Source organism: Pagrus pagrus (assembly GCF_965226575.1).
Source record: "Pagrus pagrus genome assembly, chromosome: 14".
Lineage (NCBI taxonomy): Eukaryota > Metazoa > Chordata > Actinopteri > Spariformes > Sparidae > Pagrus > Pagrus pagrus.
The window spans coordinates 16,609,024-16,629,833 of NC_140198.1; the positions used below are offsets into that span (position 1 = coordinate 16,609,024).

The 20,810-nt window shown below is 40.5% G+C and overlaps 1 protein-coding gene across 3 annotated transcripts; it reads left to right on the plus strand.

The window, feature by feature from the left end:
• The first annotated feature begins 8 nt into the window (after positions 1-8).
• Positions 9-20,782, plus strand: myo1ca (myosin Ic, paralog a). Of its 3 annotated transcripts, none has more exons than XM_084373625.1 (35): positions 9-146; positions 2,650-2,863; positions 4,324-4,389; positions 7,603-8,018; positions 10,584-10,742; positions 10,832-10,947; positions 11,492-11,690; positions 11,867-11,947; positions 12,095-12,274; positions 12,368-12,466; positions 13,217-13,330; positions 13,425-13,496; positions 13,592-13,711; positions 13,809-13,891; positions 14,015-14,120; positions 14,248-14,328; positions 14,411-14,502; positions 14,618-14,712; positions 15,349-15,395; positions 15,533-15,613; positions 15,788-15,893; positions 16,285-16,402; positions 16,500-16,613; positions 16,708-16,784; positions 16,948-17,016; positions 17,462-17,546; positions 17,652-17,811; positions 17,933-18,016; positions 18,113-18,206; positions 18,326-18,381; positions 18,476-18,611; positions 19,531-19,601; positions 19,682-19,779; positions 19,882-19,981; positions 20,102-20,782. In XM_084373625.1, exons 4-35 carry the CDS (start codon positions 8,001-8,003, stop codon positions 20,126-20,128), a joined length of 3,138 nt encoding a protein of 1,045 aa, XP_084229751.1. In that variant the 5' UTR covers positions 9-146; positions 2,650-2,863; positions 4,324-4,389; positions 7,603-8,000; the 3' UTR covers positions 20,129-20,782. The 3 variants fall into 3 exon arrangements, with proteins under 3 accessions (XP_084229751.1, XP_084229752.1, XP_084229750.1); XM_084373626.1 differs by having other exon boundaries at positions 2,775-2,863; XM_084373624.1 differs by lacking the exon at positions 9-146 and having other exon boundaries at positions 2,750-2,863; positions 7,784-8,018.
• Positions 20,783-20,810: the final 28 nt, after the last annotated feature.

Here is a 20,810-nt window from a genome sequence, read left to right on the forward strand (position 1 = left end):
AACAGATGTCCGCCGTTCCTGTCAGCTCCACGGTCCAGCAGTATGACACAAAGTTGTTTCAAGCTACATTAGAAACAGTAATTTACAGAAAGTAGAGGCTTTAAGACGACACAATCTCTGTTTTCATAAGGTTAAATCAACTATAAGTGAGTGAACAATTTATTTTACGTCACTTGTAGTTGTCATAATGTGATATTAAGTTTTTTAATCAGTAGCCCAGCTAGCTAACTTAGTGTTTGATTTGATATCTCAATGTTATTGTACAACAGAAAGTGTGATAAAGTCAATTGATTGAGACAGCTGTTGGAGAAGATGAAATTTAAACTGTGCTCTAGCTAAGAGAAAAGTCAGACATGATATAACATGACTTTAATGCTAGCTAGTAGAGCTGTGCCAATATATGGGAGTAAAACAACTCCGATATCGATATATCGGAGGATGTTGTCATCAGTCACTTGTGACAAAGATATGCTGTTAGAGGAGGGGAGGATAGTTTACAATTGCCCGAAATGACATCACTGCTCTAAAACAATAAACTTGACTGGGAATTTAATAATTATACATTACCCCAAGCACACTTTTCTGCATTATGTTCTGTGAAAAACGAAAAAAAGATTTCATATTGGCACATGGACAAAATATTTGCTGGTACCAATGACACAAATACCATATCTGTGATGTGCCAATATCAGTTGAAGTATTGGTCGGGTTCTACTAGCTAGCATAGCATTAAGATTTAAAGGACCAGAAGTTTATAAGGTGCTAAGCTAAACGCATTAGCATGCACCCTGTCTGAAGTGGGTGCACAAGCTTGACCAGCATTGACGGTTTAAATAATGTTTTTCAAATCAATTTGGGACTTTGGATTTTATGTTTTTATAAATTATTTGTTATGTTCTAAAACAAGTCCCTATCTACTCCAATTGTTTAAGAGAATGCTGCAACACTGTTTTGCCTTGAAGCTCCAGAAATGTTTTGTGGACAGCAAAACATCACTTGACTTCCATCACAGGAGTAGATAACGACTGAATTTTCATTTTTGGGTGAACTTGTTCTTTGAGTCATTAAGAAATGTAATCAGTTATGCTACCGGCCACACTAATGGCCTTGAATTTACACTTTTCTTAGACCAAAGTGTGGTTATAATGGACAATATACATTAGGTTGAGTGTTATTGAGTGGTTACTAGTTGTTATCTCTAACCTATGAGATAGAAATATGTTGTACAGCGAGATATGTTATTATTTGACATCATATCAGAAACAGACAGATAAAGTCTAGAGGTGGAAGAGGTGCAAAGTACAAGTCCTGCATTCAGAATCCTACTTAACCTAAAGTACAGCAATATTATGAGCTATCTTAACTTAAAGCCAAGTACAATCTAGGGTTTGGACCCCTAAATAGAGTCACAAAACAAATCTCAGGGATTGTGAGATTATTATTAGGACAAACTTGAAACTTGATCATTTGAACTATCTGGCCCTGGAACAGTTAATGAAATACTGTTAATCCCAGTGGGAGGTTTAGAGGAGAAATATCTCTCTTTGGTGAAGGTGATAACAACTATCGACATCTGGATCATGACAAGGAGCCACAACTACTGTAGGCACCAATTTCTCTAAGGGGTCATAAGCCATAAAGGTTGAGAACATTGGTATAATCTTTAATTTATACGATAACATGTTTTAATTGTAAAATTTTAATCTGAAAAGTAACAGGTAACTATAGCTATGCATTAAATGCAGTTCAGGAAAAAGTACAATATGTCCCACTGAATTGTAATATCTCAAAAGTACTTCAACATTGTACTTAAGTACAGTAATTAAGTAAATACACTTAGTTACATTCCACCACTAATCAAGTCCCTGTAAACTGTATTTAGGAAACAGAAAACAAATAGGGAAAAAGGACTGAAATATGCAGAGGGACCTAAAGAGACCCTTTAGTTTCCAAAACATCCAAAGTGAAAAGGTATATTACCTAAAGGGGCACTACGTAGTTTTGGAAAAGAAATTCAAACTCAGAATTTTAATAGTTACAATATTAATGAGGAAAAAACACAAACTAAGTAATATTATTTTTTTCCATAACTGAATAAACAAGCTGTTCTCAGAGAAAAACAAAAGGTCCCCAGAACACTGTTTGAAGCTAGAAAGGTGGCGAAGTCTGTACAAAATTGTGTTGTCCTTTAAGGTCAGTGTGGCTATTCAGTTTGATTATTTAGTTTGTAAAGACATAAAAAATCAGTCAGTGAAGATCTTTGTCTTCTGATTACAATTTCTTTCCCCAAAACTACAGAGTGCACCTTTAAATACAAATTATATTTCAAAACATCAGACAGTGAATTTTAGTTGAGGCAACCAAGTATAGTCTTATGTTCTCATAAGTTGGCTGCACAAGTTTACAGTACAGTACACTTTAGCTCTTCCACCTTTAACAGAGGCTGGCATCAGTCATCAGTATCATATCTGATTACTTTAGCATTGCCGCCTCCTAGCGGATTTATAGGCTATAAACTACCTGAAATTACCTATCACCTTTGCAATGAAGGCTTAATGCGGCCACAGTTTTCACTTTCTATAAACATTCCAAGTTTTTTTTCCAAGAAAGTAGCTCTACTGTGCTTTTATTTTATCCGCCTGGATTCAGCGGTTCCCAGTGGGAGTGCATTTAGATAGGCTTCTGGGAGGAGAAAGTCCGCCTGCCAGTTAATTGTGTAGTCTACAAGCTTCACCTTCAGCGTTACAAGTAACCGAAGTGGTGGCCACCACCAGGCTGCTACTGGAGAAGGATAAGGAAGAAAGTGTTCACTGTTCTACTCCAGTGAGGCTGTTCATGCACTCTGCTTATTAACTCAGATAAGGTAGGCATATTTGTATGTTAGTATGTATGTGTTTATATATATATGTGTGTGTGTGTGTGTGTGTGTGTGTGTGTGTGTGTGTGTGTGTGTTATGGTATATTACAGATGTGTATGTATATTTGTATGTATGTGTGTATGCTTGTGTTTTGTAATGCATGAATATGACAATGTTCTCATGCTTGAACTGTTTTTCAGTTAAAGTAATTGAAGCTTTCGTGCTTGACTTGGCGGAAGAAATATTAAAATGTTCTGCTTAAATAAAAATAGAATTGTCATAGTGTCAAAACACTTTTGAGGAAAATGATGTGGTTTTTTTTAAAGAATTATCCTGTCACAAACTGTGTGAGTGTATGACAGTGGGATTATTCTTGTTTTGGGAGCTAAATGAAAAGTCAAGCAGCCATCACACTTATTAGGATTCATCTTCTGGGAACCAAATTTAATGGCAATCTACCCCTTTCACAAAAAATAGAGGCATAACAGCCAGTTCAGTGTAATTTATGTTACTACCACTAGGTAGAGCCCTAAGCCTTCATACACTTAAGAATATTAAGAGGAGTTGATCAAGTGATAAGCTAATGTCTGATATTGTTCCAGTGATCATGCAAGTAAAGTCATCTTATTGACCTGAAACCTCGTCCTCATCCTCACGTTGACTGTGTTTATTATTAAGAAAAAACACTTAAGATAACCGCATCCCGAATAGATAGTTGTCTCCTTGTTATTTTATTTATTTCACCTTTATTTTACCAGTAACTCCCACTGAGATCAAGAGGGACCTGGCAAGGTAGCAACAAAACATAGTAAAATCTAACATATACAACATGGCATACTAACATCCACAGTTAAACAGAAGAACAGCTATTTAAACACAGTGGCCTCTCCACCTTCACCACATTCCTAATGATGCCCTTAGATTAGTCAGTGGATATAAAGGTGTCTACTTACAGATCTCTTTGTTTCTAAATCCCTGCAACATACAGTATATAAACATGTTTCCAGAGCTTGTTGATTCATGAGGTTTTGTTTTACACCTTGACCAATCTATAAAGTAGCCGCTGTGGTGTAACAGGGATCTGGGGGATGAGAGGCAGTAGAGGTGAGGACGAGGTGAGAGGGACAGCAGATGGGTGGTGAGGGAGCTCAGCACAGATGGACAATAGGTAGGACATGGCATCTCTACCAAGCACATAGGCACAAGTTTGGAAAGCTAGGCCAGGTAACTTAAACAAAATACATACATTTTCTTCATTTTTTGTTACCTTCATAGTAGCTCTTTTACACTGAAGCATGAATAATCCAACATAACCCATCAAAGACAAGGAGGGAAAAAAATAGACAATTGACAATGTTAAAGTTAGATTTAGATGAGCTAGATATGTGCTAAAGATTACATCTGATGCTCACTATCTCATTTTTTCTGTCACATAAGTAGTCTATCTCATGTGTGTGTAATACAGAAGGAGAGAGCTTTGGTTGGAGGGAAGAGAAGAGAGCAGAAACAACCCATTTTCCACCCCGCCCGAGTAAGTCATCATTCCTCTGTGATTCATTGTTATGTTTAATCGGAAAGCCATAGCAATTTAAATACAAAACGAGGAAAAAGGAGGATTCCTATACCTCATACTCAGTCAGTTTATGACAGGAAGGTTATGCCAGGATTATTTGGATTTCCTCTGTAATATGTGTCAGATGTTCAGAATTAGTCTTCGAGTTTTAATATAATTATGCAAAATTGAAGTCAGGCAAATGATTGCATCTGCAGAAGAAAATATTCTTTCAGTATTAAATCTGACAGTGTTTTGGTAAGTAAATGGGTGAACTCCAGAGAGGAAGTCGGTCTGAATAAATCAGCTCACTCCGACCATGTATGTTTTAATAACCGTTACACGGCAAGTGTTAGATTCCAGTTGATCAAATATAACACATTAGATTCTCTGCATTTTAAACCGATATAAGGATGAAACCATTTAAAGCAGGTAGATGAACACATGCAGGAGATGGAGCTAAAATGTAGGTATAGTAAAGTTCGCATCAGAACTGAGCTCAAACAAACGGTTATGAAGGAAGACCCTGAACATCAGGAAACAGCTAGGAAGGAAATCCTCCTTACAGGAACTGCTAAACAAAGATAGGAACGCTTATTGAAAAGAAAAAAACTCAGCTGGAAAATAAGGCAGAAGAAGCATCAGTAAGTTCAGGTGGTGAAGATGGCCTCTACAGTGGAACTATAGTTTGTTTCTGATTGACTTTGCTGTTGTTTTGATTTAATTAGCAGTAAGGTTGTGCCAGATGCTAGTATGTGTATTCAGTACAGAAACCAGATGTGTAAGGAGAGTGCCCTCATGTTTTCCACATTCATGTGGTGACACATGCTATGTCTTGGATGCTCTTCAAAGGTAAGCCAAAGAATGCTGCCAGCAGTCTATCTACACTATATTCTGTCTGAGACACCAGTGCATTATTTTGACCTCGGTGTTAAAAATCTGTACTCAAGTATTAGTACAGTTACATTACTGCAATTACAAGTATAACGATGTGATCAGATAACCTTATTGGCTACAAAAACGCAGATGGAAGGTTTAGATGTTAATTCAAATTGTAAGTAACTAAGTAGATAACATGGTGTAATGCATACTTAAGTGCAGGTAAAATTACAGACTTGAAAAAATATTCATAAAAGTACAAGAACCCCCAAAAAATGACTTTATTGCAGTAATTTGAATAGTTGTAATTAGTTACTTCCACCCCCGCTTTTCTGATAACAGTTTTCCTGATGTCAACAGGACTTAGGAGTTACCCAAACATGCCCAACTGTGAATTTCTGAACAGAAAGTGAGGTTTCAAACACTGAGGAATCAGAGGAGTAAAAGGCGTAGTGTAATTAAAAATGATGTTTTTTATCCATTTATTTTTAGGTTTTACACAGCTGCTGTCTTCCAGATAATTACAGTGGTGGTGAGCTTTTTGCCCTTTTGACTCCTGGAGCTGTATTAATGAAGGCTGTCGCTGTGTCAAAGTCTCCCTTGCGAAATGTATCTCAAGTGACAGTCCAGAATACAGACCCATATGACATCTTAGCCACGTTTCCACCCAAAGTGCCAGAAACTCTTAGTCCCAGGAATGACTTTTCATGGAACGAAGATTAGGCCAACTAGTGTGCTGACATAGTTTTTTACACAAAAACTACTGAATAGATTTTCTGACTTTTTGCGGGATAGATATAATGTTCCCAGAACTTGATTTAGACCCTGATCTTTGCAGTAGAAACAAACTAAGTTCCCCGAAAGGTTCCTAGTTCCTGCATTTTCTGGTGGGAATATGGTTTTTGGTTGAGAGAAACCTGAACCTGAAGCCAGTACTTGAGGCGGAGTTCACAAACGAGCACCATGAGCACATGGACGCATGATGCTCCTGTGAACATGAACTCATTTTAGTTCATTCAACACACTGTACTCACATTTCAAGACACAAAAGTTCCAACAATACGCGTAATTGTTCAGCATGAATTTATTTTTGTATGTTTACTTCTGATGCATTTGAAACCCAAATACAGCACATCCTGAAGCATGTAGACCACCTAACCTCTTGTCCAGAATATTTCCTCTGAGCGCTGTATGCCTTTGATAGGGGAACCCAACAATACCCCCATTCTACTGTAGTCCACCTCTCCGTGCCAACTAAATGATCAACTTTGATCTTATTGTACAGTTTTCTTTTGATATTTTGCGCTCTATACAAAGTTGATCTGCAGTGACTGATCATTCAGGGTGATGCTGGTGTGAACAGAGCACATTGAATTCAAATGCAGTGCTGTAAGTGAGTGAACTAATAGGGTACTGGGGCTGCATCTTCGGAAAGAAATGTGAGAAAACATTTTGACTGAAAAGGTTCAAGTGCGCGAACATATGGTAGACCTGGCAGGACTGCTTACCACTTATAGTAAAAGAGGCAGGGGCTGGAACAACATCACATATTATAATGAATGTGGAAGTGTCGTATCTCCCACAGTTATCGAGACTATATGTGAGAGTGGTAGGGAGGGAGCAGCCTGGAGATTTTTCCCTCCACACTTTAAGAACTATCGAGACAGCCAGAGATTGAGAAAAAAAGGGCGAGAGGCTTTTTTTTCCATCTGGGTAACATTATTCAGATTCCTCAGTGTTGGATATTTGATGATGCTGGCAGAGGAAGGAGAGTGAGGCGTGGAGACAGAGCGAGGGAAAATGGGGTGAGAGGGAAGATGTGGGAAGGAAAACCAGGGGAGGGCGCTGTTCTCTCACGGGGGCGATGTGGCCTTTACTGCGCTCCCCGAAAATGCCTTGAACAGGAGTGAACGAGAGAAGTGAGGACTCCGATGGCCCATGCATCATTTTATTCACATTTTAAATAGAAGCAGTGATATTATGATGCAAGTGATTTCATCAACCACAAGGAGACAGGCGGTCTTGCTGGTGAAACACCCCCATAACTCACTTCCCATGTGAATCTGTCTCAGCTTGTGGGCGAAAAGGGAGGGAGCAAACTAAACAGGGAGGGAAGGAAAGAAAGAATGTACTGAGATGTCATCATGTGATTCTATTTTTTTTCCCTTTTTATATTGCTGCACAGTGATTACATGTTTTTGCAGTTAGGGGCTCTTAGCAACTTTTTCCAGCTCTCTCCTTCTCTTACTCTTTTTTTCTTGCCTTATCCACCAGCTTACTTTCCCTTGACTCTCTTTTTTTTTTTTGCTCCAGTTGTGTGACGTGCGAGAGGAGTTCCTGCCCTTGTTTCTTGTCGTATAGTTTAGAAGGAAGGAGAGAGGGACTCACGGAGAGGCGGACATTCACTCGACCTGTCAAAGGGAAGATGAATTGAAGGTATAAACAAGAGAGGCTGTTGGTGTTTGGCCCAAGCGCGTATGCTTTGTCCTCACAGGGGAGCCAGACGAGGAGGAGGAAAGACGTGGAGAAAGAGACGAAAGCTGAGAGAAAGTGAAGCGGTTGAGAAGAGGATAAGTTGTCTAATTGTGTTGCCCGCGGGCAAAGGTGGATGAGAAGTTGCAGTTGAGGAGTCCCTGTCTGACACGGGAGGAGGAGCACCAGCCTGGGGGGGGACCACCAGTTCAGCCGACTTCCAGCAACAACTGGACAGGATGAGGTACCAAGGCAGGGTAAGATCCTGACCAGCATCATGCTCCTTCTTGTGTGCATTTGCGTGTGTTTGCATGTGTGTGTGCTTTATCTGATCTCAGTGAAGCACAAGATCAAATCCCCTAATTCACTGTTTTCACCCTCAGAGGGAAAAGCAAAGCAGAACAATGAGTCACCCTGAGTTTTTTTTTTTTTTGCCTGTGTATGAGTCAGTGTGTATTTTGGTTTTTGTATAAGCTTTAACCAAAGCAGTCCAAAGAGGATGAACTTGGTACTTTTCCACCATATCCATTATTGGCACATCAGCAGTGGAGAGGCAGCTGTGGTACCAGAGCAGCTAGCCCTGGGACAGAGTGGTGGGGCATGCCTTATAAGGAAGACAATCCGAATGTAGTCGGCCCAGCAGAGCTTAGTCATGGGGGCCTGGAGCCAAGTCCCACTGTAAGGTTAGCCTCCTCGCTGGTTGTCACTGCTGCTGCACCTACAAACCTGCAGATTTCCACTGACACTCCCTAGAACGCAGAGTAAAAGCACCCAAATACTCTCACTCTTTTAGCAACCAAGCCTCAGGTCAGGTCACTGACAACAAAGCTGCATTCCTGTTGTATCTCCATCCCTGACCTGTAGCCCTTACGGTGTCTCAGCCACAGTGTCTCCTCCGCTACAGCAGTAGCTTTGTTCAAATGTTTTATGAGGCCTCTCATCATTAAAAGTGTTCCCCCCCCCCCCCCCCACATGTTATGGTGATAAAAATCAGAAAATGTTACTCATGACTGTTGGGAGTTCGCTCCTTAAAAACAGTGTTTGCTGTGTTTTTTAGTTCGAGTTTTGTTGCCCAAAAATCTTACGTGTCAGTGCACATTTAATGCTGTCTAGAAAATACAAGAGAGCTGAAGAAGATTACCACACAGAACAGCAGCTACTGTACATCTTAAGAACATCAGAGTTTAACATGAAAGGTGTGAGATCTGAGGAAGATGGAATGAAAGATTCACGCCAGAGGAGTCTGTTACAGTTCAGTGCTGGTCAGTGTCATCTACCATGAAAGGTTGATGTGTATGCTAAATGCATGGAGGTGCTTTTTAAGCTTCATTATAAGCATAACATAACAAGCAAGCCCATATTTGTGATAAGAGTCAAACTAAAGTACATTTTCTTGTGCCATCAGCCACAACTGCACCTTCATTGTGTCCCCACATCCTAAAACTATATAACGATAATTCTGGTCTCCACGGATAATTTTTCCACTTTTGCCATCCAGTCATAAAGGGAAGTGCAAATGTCTTGTTGACCCCGCATGCATAAATTCAAATCCTTAGTGTTGAATATAAAAGCAAGCACAGCTGCTGACGCCCACATAGAAACATTAAGTGGCATCCACTGAACGCCTGCCCTGAACCTGACCCTGACATTCCTTAGTTGTATCCTTTGGAAAATCTGACTGTGAACTGCAATTACTATCTGTAGGAAGCCCACCTGCAGGAGTGGAAGAACAATACTCCAAGGTGAAACAGAGAGGAGGGGGCCTGCAGTGGAAGCATCAAGCTACTTCCCTTTGCTCTCGCTTCTTGGCTATCTTCCACTGTTGTCCTCCTGTTTTTTTAAGGATTTTCCTGCATCCAGCGCCCAGAGATAATGACCTTTTACCGCCATTAACCGGCCAAATGAGACCCTTGAGAGCCTCTTGCATTCAAGAAAAACAGAAGTCCTGTGGAAGTCTAGCCCCTTTGTTCCACTTTCTGCTTGTTGTTTTTATGAATGCGTAAAGAGAAACAGCAGGAGTTCTCTCATAGATGTATCTGTGATACTGAAGATAGAGCGCAGCTGGTTTGGCTGCTGTTGTGCATTGATTACACACCTAAGTGTGTGTCTGGATATTTATCATCAGTAAGTATTGACTGCTGACGTTTTTATCTCTTTGTGTGTATGTGTGCATGCTTGTGCATGTGGTCGTGTGTGTAATATCTTACTTTAGGGCATATCTGAGTATTTCACTCTGCCGACTTGTAATTATTTCCTGTCTGCGTTATGATGTTTGCCATCACAGTGAGGTTGACATGTACACACACTCTCCCCATGGTGTGAGTTAAATCCTGTCTGGTGATATAGAGCTGTGTGTACTGTTCATACATCATAATACTCTATTGCATAATAGGAGAGTCTCTCCTGTCTGTTTATCATTTGGATTCCTTAAATGTCTTCATTGTTTAATCTTGGCAAGTCTTGCTGGAACTGTTCTTACTTTGTGTGTTTACAGAGGGTTGTTGTGGTGATGTGGTCAGTGAGTCGCGAGTCATTTGCACAGATATTTTGAAGATATTTCTGAAAGACGTCTTGTCTTTCTCCATAAATGGAATGTATTATCTGGCAATTATTGTTATACTGAGCACCAGATGTTAATTCTTCCATAACTGGGTGAATGTATCATGCTTCAAGGGAAATGGAAATGGGCTTTGTTCGCCCCCTGCTGGTCAAGAGTCTAGTTACATCCATTGGATCAGTAAGAGCATAAATCCTCTCTGCTCATCCACCTTGTGCTTCATTTCTCTGTCTTTAATGTTTCTGCCTCCTCTCTCTTCCTACAGGAGGTGGATGTTGAAGGAAGAGTGCGCCTGGTGATGGAGAGCGCCCTAACCGCCCGGGACAGGGTCGGGGTGCAGGACTTTGTCCTGCTGGAAAATTACAACAGTGAGGCAGCCTTCATAGAGAACCTCCGGAGACGCTTCAGAGAAAACCTCATCTATGTAATAAAGCCAGTTTTTTTCATATGTTCCAAAACATATCACTTTGTGTGGCGAAACATATTTGAATGTGTTCTCATGTTTTGGCTCAGACGTACATCGGCTCAGTGTTGGTGTCAGTGAACCCTTACAAAGAGCTGGAGATTTACTCCAAGGCGCAGATGGAACGCTACAGAGGGGTCAGCTTCTATGAGATATCACCTCACATGTGAGTCATTTAATTCTCACACATTTTTTATTTTTCCTCCGCTGTCAGCTGCCCAACCAATGATCACATGGCATGTGTGTATCATAATTCTTTAATACTCAAACCTCCACACAGGCTTTCACACATAGCTCAGTAAATATATTGTAAAACAATGAATCACTTAATGCCTGCAATGAGCAAAATTTTCATTGTTAATTTTATCTACTGGCTTTTTTGCAAAGTCATCTGATGTCATTTAATTTACAATTTTTATTATTCAAATTTTGTAATGTTTATAAGAAATGCATGATAATATTGGCACGTCATCCGTATCTTCCAATTAAGGCTTAGAAATTAAATGAACATTTCTGCTGATGTGACAGGGAGATAAGATGAAACTTTATTTGTGTGCACACAAGGCAAACAAGTAGTAGTTTTCTTATTTTCCCCAATGAATGTGTACATTTTGAAAAGCATTGTACTGCATGTCTGTGATTTTATCCCACCACTATGTTTCAGCTGTTTCTTGATCTGTAGCTGAAGCTGCTGTTGTGTTTTCCCTCAGCTACGCCGTGTCAGACAACACATACCGGGCTATGCGGACTGAGAGGAAGGACCAGTGTATTCTCATATCGGGTGAGAGTGGAGCAGGTAAAACAGAGGCCTCCAAGAAGATCCTGCTGTACTATGCTGTCACCTGCCCCACTAATGATCACATGGCTGCCCTTGGTGACCGCCTACTACAGTCCAACCCTGTTCTGGAGGTATTTAACTGTTGCTACTTCAAACTGAACAGCCACTATCACAGACTTATTTTTCTTTCACAATATATTTTATCTGGTTGATCTGAGAAATCTGAATTATCTTCTCACATTGTTGCTATTGTTAGTCTTGATTTCACTTCCTCCCTCTAATTTCCTGGCTCTTTTCCTTTGTGCAGGCATTTGGCAATGCCAAAACACTAAGGAATGACAACTCCAGTCGCTTTGGAAAATACATGGATGTCCAGTTTGACTTTAGGGTAAACACCCCTCTTGACTTCCTCACTCTTAATATGAATACCATGTGCTTACAAGATACTGAAAAGCTCACATTTAAACCTCTAGATTGCGAAAACTGCTTCTTACAGTTGCCCTCTGCTCTCATCTTTGACTCTAACTTTTCCCAGGGAGCACCAGTGGGTGGTCACATCCTGAACTACCTACTGGAGAAATCACGCGTCGTGCACCAGAACCATGGCGAGAGGAACTTCCACATCTTCTATCAGCTTCTGGATGGAGGGGAAGACGACCTGCTCATCACACTGGACCTTGAAAGAAACCCTCAGAAGTACCAATATCTGGTCAAGGTGTGATGCACAGATGTGAATTACTTGTTTTAAGACTAAGATTTATGCAATTATACAACGAGTTGCGGTGTAACATTTAATTGTCTTGCTCAGGGAAACTGTCCCAGACTGAGCTCCGTCAGTGACAAGAATAATTGGAAGGTTGTGATGAAGGCCCTGCCTGTTATTGGCTTCACTGAAGAAGAAGTGCAGGTGAGTAACTGCCCTGAATAGCTGTAATGAATGTAGGGAAAAACGTTACTGTTGTATTTTTCACTGATGTTCTCTGGTTTACCACATTTGCTTCATTAAAGTTTTTCCATTATGAATAGTGTGTTTACTATCCTACAAATTTTACACTGGTAAACATAACATTTCTAATCATCATGAACAAATTCAGAATAACTGTATAATAATAAAATTGTGATATGAAAACAGTGTTACAACCTTAAAGGATAACTTCACCTAAAAATACAGATTTAGTGATTATGTACTCAGCCACATGCCCATCTAATGTCCGGTGAAGTTTCGTAGTCCCCAAAACATTTCTGGAGCTTCACAGCAAGATAGTGTTGCAACATTCTCCTAAACAATTGAAGTAGATGGGGAATTGTTTTAAAATAGAAAAACAATTTTAAAACATAAATAATCCAGGTCTCTGGAACCCCCAAGATCCTAATTTTGATTTGAAAAGGTGTTATTTGCACTATTTTAAAACCAAAATCTTTACAGTAGCTGCTAAGCTAAAAGCGTTAGCACTCACCCTCGCTGAAGTTTGTGCACAAGCTCGACTATGCGGTAAAGATACCATTTAAATATGAGGCTTCGAAACTTTTTCTCTCAAAAACTAAAATCTTGATGTATATTGATGATCACACTCTCACTGAATGTCCCTACATGCATCTAGTTTAAAAAATAAAGGGTAGTTCATCTGTGAACTGTTTTTCCTGTGTCTGACCTCAGAAATTGCTGAATATCATCGCCAGTGTTCTCCATCTGGGGAACACTCAGTTTGGAGAAGGGGAGGAAGGAGAAACTTATATCACCACTGAGACCCAGATAAACAATCTTGCAAAGGTCAGAACAGTCTCACAGGTATTATTGGATGTTCAAGTATGCGCACAAACTCGCAAAAAGGCAAATCTGAGAACAGATGTGTTGTTGCTTTCAGCTGATGGGTGTCGATGGCTCGGCCCTCGGGGAGGCACTCACTCACAAGAAACTCACTGCCAAAGGAGAGGAGGTGACGATCGCTTTGTCCTCGCTGCTCATGTTTTCAGCTGTTTGTTGTGTCTTGTGCGATTTTATAATTTTGTGTCATCCTTGCATTTGTCACAGATGATCAGCCCACTAAGTTTCGAGCAGGCTTTGTCTGCCCGTGATGCTTTGGCTAAGGCTGTGTATGGTCGGACCTTCACTTGGTTGGTGGAAAAAATCAACCAGTCGCTGGCTCTGAAGGTGCAGTACCAACTCAGAGACAACAGTGTTTCATGTTGTGGGGCTGTTGCATCGTTTTACCAATGATTGCATTCTGTGTACTTCATATGCTGTGCAGGACGAACTCTACCACAGCAGTAAGGGCTCCTCAGTTATAGGGCTTCTAGATATCTATGGATTTGAAGTCCTACAACACAATAGGTATGAGTTCAAATCAATTTCCCTTTTTCTGTAAACCAGATTCTTTGTTCGTAGTGGTCCCTAATGCACAGAACCTTTGCACATAACTTTGGCATGCATTTAAACTCATATTTCTGCCAACAGTTTTGAGCAGTTCTGCATCAACTACTGCAATGAGAAGCTCCAGCAGCTGTTCATTGAACTCACCCTGAGATCTGAGCAGGAGGAGTACGAGACAGAGGGGATTGCAGTGAGTTCTTTGTTGGTTTGGTAGTTGAAACAAATAAATTATATGATGAACAAGTTATATTTATTAATATTTTTATTTCCATGCCACACAACATTATTCCGCTCCAAATGTTTCCCTCTAATTTCAGTGGGAGACGGTGCAGTACTTTGACAACAAGATCATTTGTGACCTGATTGAGGAGAAGCACAAAGGCATCATCTCCATTCTGGTGCGTTTCTCACCATATATGGTGTAGCTTTACCTTCTGTTGCTGTAGGTTAAGTCAAGTAGTGTCCCTTTTTTGTTTTCAGGACGAGGAGTGTCTGAGACCTGGAGAGACATGCGATGTTTCCTTTTTAGAGAAATTGGAAGACGCACTGGGCGGCCATCCCCATTTTGTCACGTAGGCATCATCTTATATCAGATATTATTAGACAGAATCTTTTAACTACAGCCTCTTATACCAGCAGGCCGGTTAGTTTGTGAATATCCATGTCTGCGATATTTATGTCTTTCAGTCACAAGTTGGCAAATGGAAAAACTCGCAGGGTGATGAGTAGGGAGGAGTTCAGGCTGCTGCATTATGCTGGAGAGGTCAACTACAATGTCAATGGTAAGCTGTTATTTATCACTAGATCAACCAGTTGACTGTTTTTATTCATGCATTCATTCCTTTGTGAGAGCTGACATTTATTTCAGAGAGCGTCCCACAACATGCTGATTCCTTAAACGTACATCGAGGAACATTTAACTGGTTACAGTCTTTATTTATTTATAATACGTCTGTATGACCTACATATGCTCATTTGCACCAACCGGCTATTTCTATATAATTATTATAGTTATTATGAATGCTGCCTTTTAATGGCACACTGCTGAGGATGAATCGAGGAGTCTCACAGTCTGAAGAAAGAAGCTGCTCTGCAGTCTGTTGGTACGGTACAGTACTAAAACAGAGTTTACTGTGTTTCACCATTGTCCTATTGTAGTGAGTAATCTTCCAAATAGATACATGACCTCATCGTCATGCATCCTGCAAACAGCTGTGTTTAAAAAGGATAACAGAAACACAGAATAAGCTCTCTCTTACTTCCAAAACAAATGCACATGCTAGTCAGATCAAGATCTTTAAACACAAGGCGGTGGTGCTCGTACCACTTCTGTCCAGAGGTCGCCAGAATCAACAAAGAATGAAAGTTACTTGTAGCTGCTGTCATGACACACTGCTGTGTTTTTGTTTCTCTTTCAGGTTTCCTTGACAAGAACAATGATTCGCTGAACAGGAACCTGAAAGAGGTGAGGAAGGATAATTTAACCTCACCACAGCCATTAAATCCCTATGTGTCCCTTCCCATTGTTGAGCGAAAGGAAGAGGGGGGTGTGGGGGTGTGGTGCCGTGTTGACATGTGGTTGTGTGGTTTGGTTTGGTTCAGGTCATGTGCCAGTCAGACAACCAGATCCTACGGCACTGCTTCCGCAGAGAGGAAGTGATAGACCAGAAACGCCCAGAGATGGTGAGAATTTCTGTGCATGTGCTTGCACGTGTGTGTTTGTTTCTCTCTCTGTGGTTTATATATTACTTATAATAATGACTTCATAACTCCATGATGGCATGACCAACACACACACAGAAATATACAGAGAATTTCCCACAGTTTCATGTTTTTTTTTTTTGACTTGTCATGTAGGCTGCCACTCAGTTCAAAAACAGCCTGATGAAACTCATGGAGATCCTCATGTCTAAAGAACCATCCTACGTGCGCTGTATCAAACCTAATGATGCCAAGCAGCCAGGTACACTCTTGCAGCTTGAAATAAAAATGTGTTGAATGTTATAGTACTTTTATTCTCAAATAAAAGCTGTTTGGGTGTCAGTGTTATACATTAATTCTGCCCTCTAAAGCATTTTGATGAGAAAGAGATTAAGGGAGTGGTGTGTGTACATCAGCAACACATTAACACAGGAAATATGATCAGAAAAAAAGAGAGTTTATAGCCAAATTATAAATAGAGGCAGGTTTCTAATAATGTATATAAAACAGATGAAGGTCTGGCTGTTTCTTCATGTTAGGCAAATAAAGGGCTCTTGACACCAGTCTGTATTTAATCTAACACATAGTATAGTGTGTGTTGTATTTCTCATAAGTGTATTATCGTCACCAGTGAATATGATGTCTCCCTGCAGGAAGGTTTGATGAAGTTCTGGTCAGACACCAGGTGAAGTACCTGGGCCTGATGGAAAACCTGAGGGTCAGGAGAGCTGGCTTTGCCTATCGACGTCGCTTTGAAGCCTTTCTGCAGAGGTGACTGACCTTCTGTCTGAGTGACTCACAGCCTGAGTGTCTGTTCATTCTGTTAACTCTATGTTCTCTCATTATAATTATGCGCAAATGGCGTCAGGTATAAGCCCCTGTGTCCGGAGACGTGGCCCAATTGGCATGGCAGACTATCAGATGGTGTCTCGACACTGGTCAACCACCTCGGCTACAAACCAGAGGAGTACAAACTGGGAAGGTAGGAGAGTGCAACAGATAATGGGACCATCCAGACTAGATGTGTGGGTGTTCCTTAAATGGAGTGTACACATTTCTTTGTCTACCTTCTGTAGGTCCAAAATCTTCATCCGTTTCCCAAAAACTCTCTTCACCACTGAGGACGCATTAGAAGCAAAAAAGCCAGAGATTGGTAAGTAACAGTGGTAAGGATTATAAACATTGAGCTAAAATGAGTATTATGATAAAATATTACCTTTGTGGGACACTGAATTTATTTATCAGCAGCATCTCTTGAACATCACAACAGGAAACCATAAATGTGCCTTTTATCATTTTCCTTGGTTGTGTTCCAGCTTTGACCCTGCAGACATCATGGAGAGGCTACAGGGAGAGAGCCAAGTACCAACGCATCAGACATGCAGGTCAGAGCACCTCCTACTGTTGACTCCCTCACAGTTTCCTCCATCACAGAAAAGTGTGTGTGTGTCCCTAAAAACTGAAATAAAAACAGGAATAACTACTCACAGATGATTATGAATGTTATTATTTGTATACTTTATTTATATATTTATTTACTTTTAGTCTGAGTTACTTTTCAGATGAGTTTTGCTTTCATTTTTACTTCTCTAAATGTTGTTTTGGATTTTCTACACTTTTACACTGGGACTATCACCTCTGTTGAATGTATGTACATGCACAAAAACATGCTTTTGGATGGCTGTTTTCTGAGGGTGAGTGGATGTGCTTGTGTTTTTTTGGGCCTAAACTGAATCTCTCTGTGTTTGCTATACTAACCTTGGGATGTTCTCTTTGGCTGTGTATGGAAGTTGTCTTGGTGTTTATATATGCATGTATGTGTATGTGTAGTGATAGTGATCCAGTCTGGGTGGCGAGGGATGAAAGCACGCAGGAGGGCTAAGAGGCGTCGACAGGCTGCTGAGTTAATACGCAGGTGCTTGACTGATACTTTGTTACCGTTTATTTCTTGATCTATTTTTCCAGCTGTGTTTTGCATGTATAATAAATTGACTCCCTAGTATCTATCTTATTCTTTCAGGTTCATAAAAGGCTTCATCTACCGTCATGAGGAATACTGCCCTGAGAATGAGTATTTCGTGGATCATGTACGCTACTCGTTCCTCAAGAATCTGCGTCAAAACCTGCCCAAGAGTGTTTTGGACAAAAACTGGCCGACACCTCCTCCCTTAGTCGTTGAGGTACAAACAGCCTATATACAGAGTGCATTGACTGACCTACAGATAAAAGATAGAATACAAGTAATAATATTTACAGTTACTTATCCAAATTCTGCACTTTCAACTCCATGATGCCCCACAGGCCTCCGAGCACCTGCGGAGGCTGCACATGAGAAACATGACCATGAAGTACTGCAGGAGGGTCCAGCCTGAATGGAAGAAGCAGGTACACTGACACAGAAGACATGACCTCGAACCTTAAAAAAAAAAAAAATCTTCAAATTTTTCATTTTGCTTGATTTTTCCATTTCTTTTGCTCTAGATGATGCAGAAGGTTGTAGCCAGTGAGATCTTCAAGGATCAGAAGGACAGCTACCCTCAGAGTGTGGGAAGGCTGTTTTTGGACTCCAGGCTGGGTATATGTTCATACATGCATTTATTACTTCTGCGCATACTTCAAACCATACAGGGGATGTACCGAAAAAAAAACGTTGTAAAAAAAAATTTACAAAGGTTTTCCCCTTGCTTTGTATAGAACGAGAGCAAATCAATCTCAAAGTGGTCCAGACCCTCGGCAATGACAAAGTGCAGGTGGGATTTATGGGGTTTTTCTCTATGATGATACCAGAAGTGCAATATTAATTTTCAGCTGCCTCACAGTCATGTGTCTCCTTTCGCTTCCCAGTATGGTGTCCCAGTCATAAAGTATGACAGGAGGGGTTTCAAGCCTCGCCCTCGCCAGCTGCTCCTCACAAACACCTTTGCTGTGCTTGTGGACAGGACAAAGATCAAACAGAGGATCGACTACTCAGCTCTGAGAGGTGAAAAGCAGCCCTGAGTGGGGACTAAGGATTTGAGTCATGCATTATGTTAAGATATCAAGTAATAACCTTGAATCCGTGATCACTGCTGAGCTCATGTTCATCTCCTTATAATTTTTATTGCAGTTATGACAGCTTTCAAATTAAGTTTGTTCGTCTTTGACCTCTAGCATTCATTTTGTCTCAATCACTGTACTCTTTCTGAGCACTGCTGCAGAAATAGCCATGACAACCAAGGCTCTCTCTAGACTAAAGGATTATTCAATTAATCGTGAAGATAACTGGCAGATTAACTGGTAATGAAAACAATCATTAGTTGCAGTCCTATTTGTGATTGGTTGTGAATTAATTGATCCAGCAATTTATTAAACATAGCTTTTAGAAACAAAAGAATTTGGCCAAAATGTCACAGATTAAGTCATAACCTCCACCAAGGAGGTTGTGTTTTCACCCATGTCATTTGTTGGTTGGTTACTTGGTTTGTCAGCAGGATTACACAAAAACTACCGAACGGATTTCCACGAAAGTTGGATAGAGAACGAGTCTCAGCCCAGAATAGACCCCATTAACTTTTGGAATGGATTTGGATAAAGGAACGGATCCAGGAATTTTTTCTCACGTTCTCTAACATTGTGAGAGAGGACGTTTTTGTTTTTTACGTTTTCGTGAATTTCTCGGAATAATTCATGGATCCTGATGTAAAAAATCAGCTGATATCTATGAGTGTCTACAGTTTGATGTGGATATGGTTAAGCAGTTATGGGTAGTTTACAATTTGGAGTGATACAGGGCTGTCGAGTTTGATATTGGATTAGGCTTGATTGAATTAGAGGGGACTGTTGGGCTTCGGTGGAGGTATGTGCTCTCTGGGTTTTGATTGTGTTCTGTGACTCTAAGGCAGTTTCTCTCTTTTAAACAGGTATCTCTGTGAGCTCTCTCAGCGATGGGATGTTTGTTCTGCACATGCCCAGTGAGGACAATAAGCAAAAGGTGAGATAAAACACAGCAGACATGACTGGTTATTGTACAGACTATTGCAGCCACTCTAAATACAGCTGTGTCCCCCTCAGGGCGACGTGGTGCTGCACTGCAGCCATGTGATTGAGCTGGTGACAAAACTAGCCATGATGGCCAGCAAGGTCAACTACGTCAACATCAGCCCGGGCAGGTGAGGCCTGTCTGACTGCTTCTCTATGGTGATTGTGCCAACACAACAGTACTCATCTCCCTATCATGTCCTTTTATTTGTTACTTCCTGTGCGGCGAGCAGTATTAGGTTTGCGGTGGCTCGAGGCAAGGAGGGAATCATTGATTTCGTCAGGGGTTCAGAGCTGAAGGTGGCCAAAGGCAAGCGAGGACATCTGCTAGTGGTGAGTCAGAGGCTGTACTGATGTCATGTGTGTAGCCTGCAGGGAGGAAGGGTTTTTTTTATGAATGTTAAAAACATTTCATCCAGCTGACTGTGTTTTCAATCTGATTTTACTCTGCAGACTGCCCCTCGGATCAACACCACATGAAGAAAACAGCAACCAGACAGTAATCCTTTTAGCTAACTGGAGGATTGCCACTCAGAAGTCGTTATTTGTTAGCTTGTAGCTGGCAGGATGACACCACAAGCAGACACAAACATGCTCAACAGAAGAAAGCACTCTTATTAATTCATATCCATCATCATTATCACAAGAATGTCTTAAACGTTGCAATAATTCCTGCTCATTTTTTAGGAAATCATAATGAAGTCGTCAGTGTTCCAAATGCTTCATCTGTTTATTGTCAGTCACACAAATCATACATATTTAAATATATCAAATATAAAATGTCTTTGAATGTAAAACACATTATCTCTATATTGTAAGAAAAATAAACAAACCACTTTGAAATAAATAAGTACATTAATAAATATATTAATAAATAGTAAATATATCTTTGGAAAGTCCAGTGGATTGAGGGCTTGGGGGAAAAACAGGATACTGGGAAGTGCTCTTTCTCTGCTCTGGCAGCTTATTGCTCATTTGTTGTTAGAGGTGAGACAGAAACTCTGGGAAATACCCAAGAAAGCCCATAAATATTCATTTAAACATCTTGTAAAAAAAAAGAGAGCTCCATATTGACTGTTGACAACACCCTCTAAAGCACTGATTAAACTTATCACAATTATTTTCTTTCAAGTACTGATTGTCAGTTCAGCTTTTTCTTCAT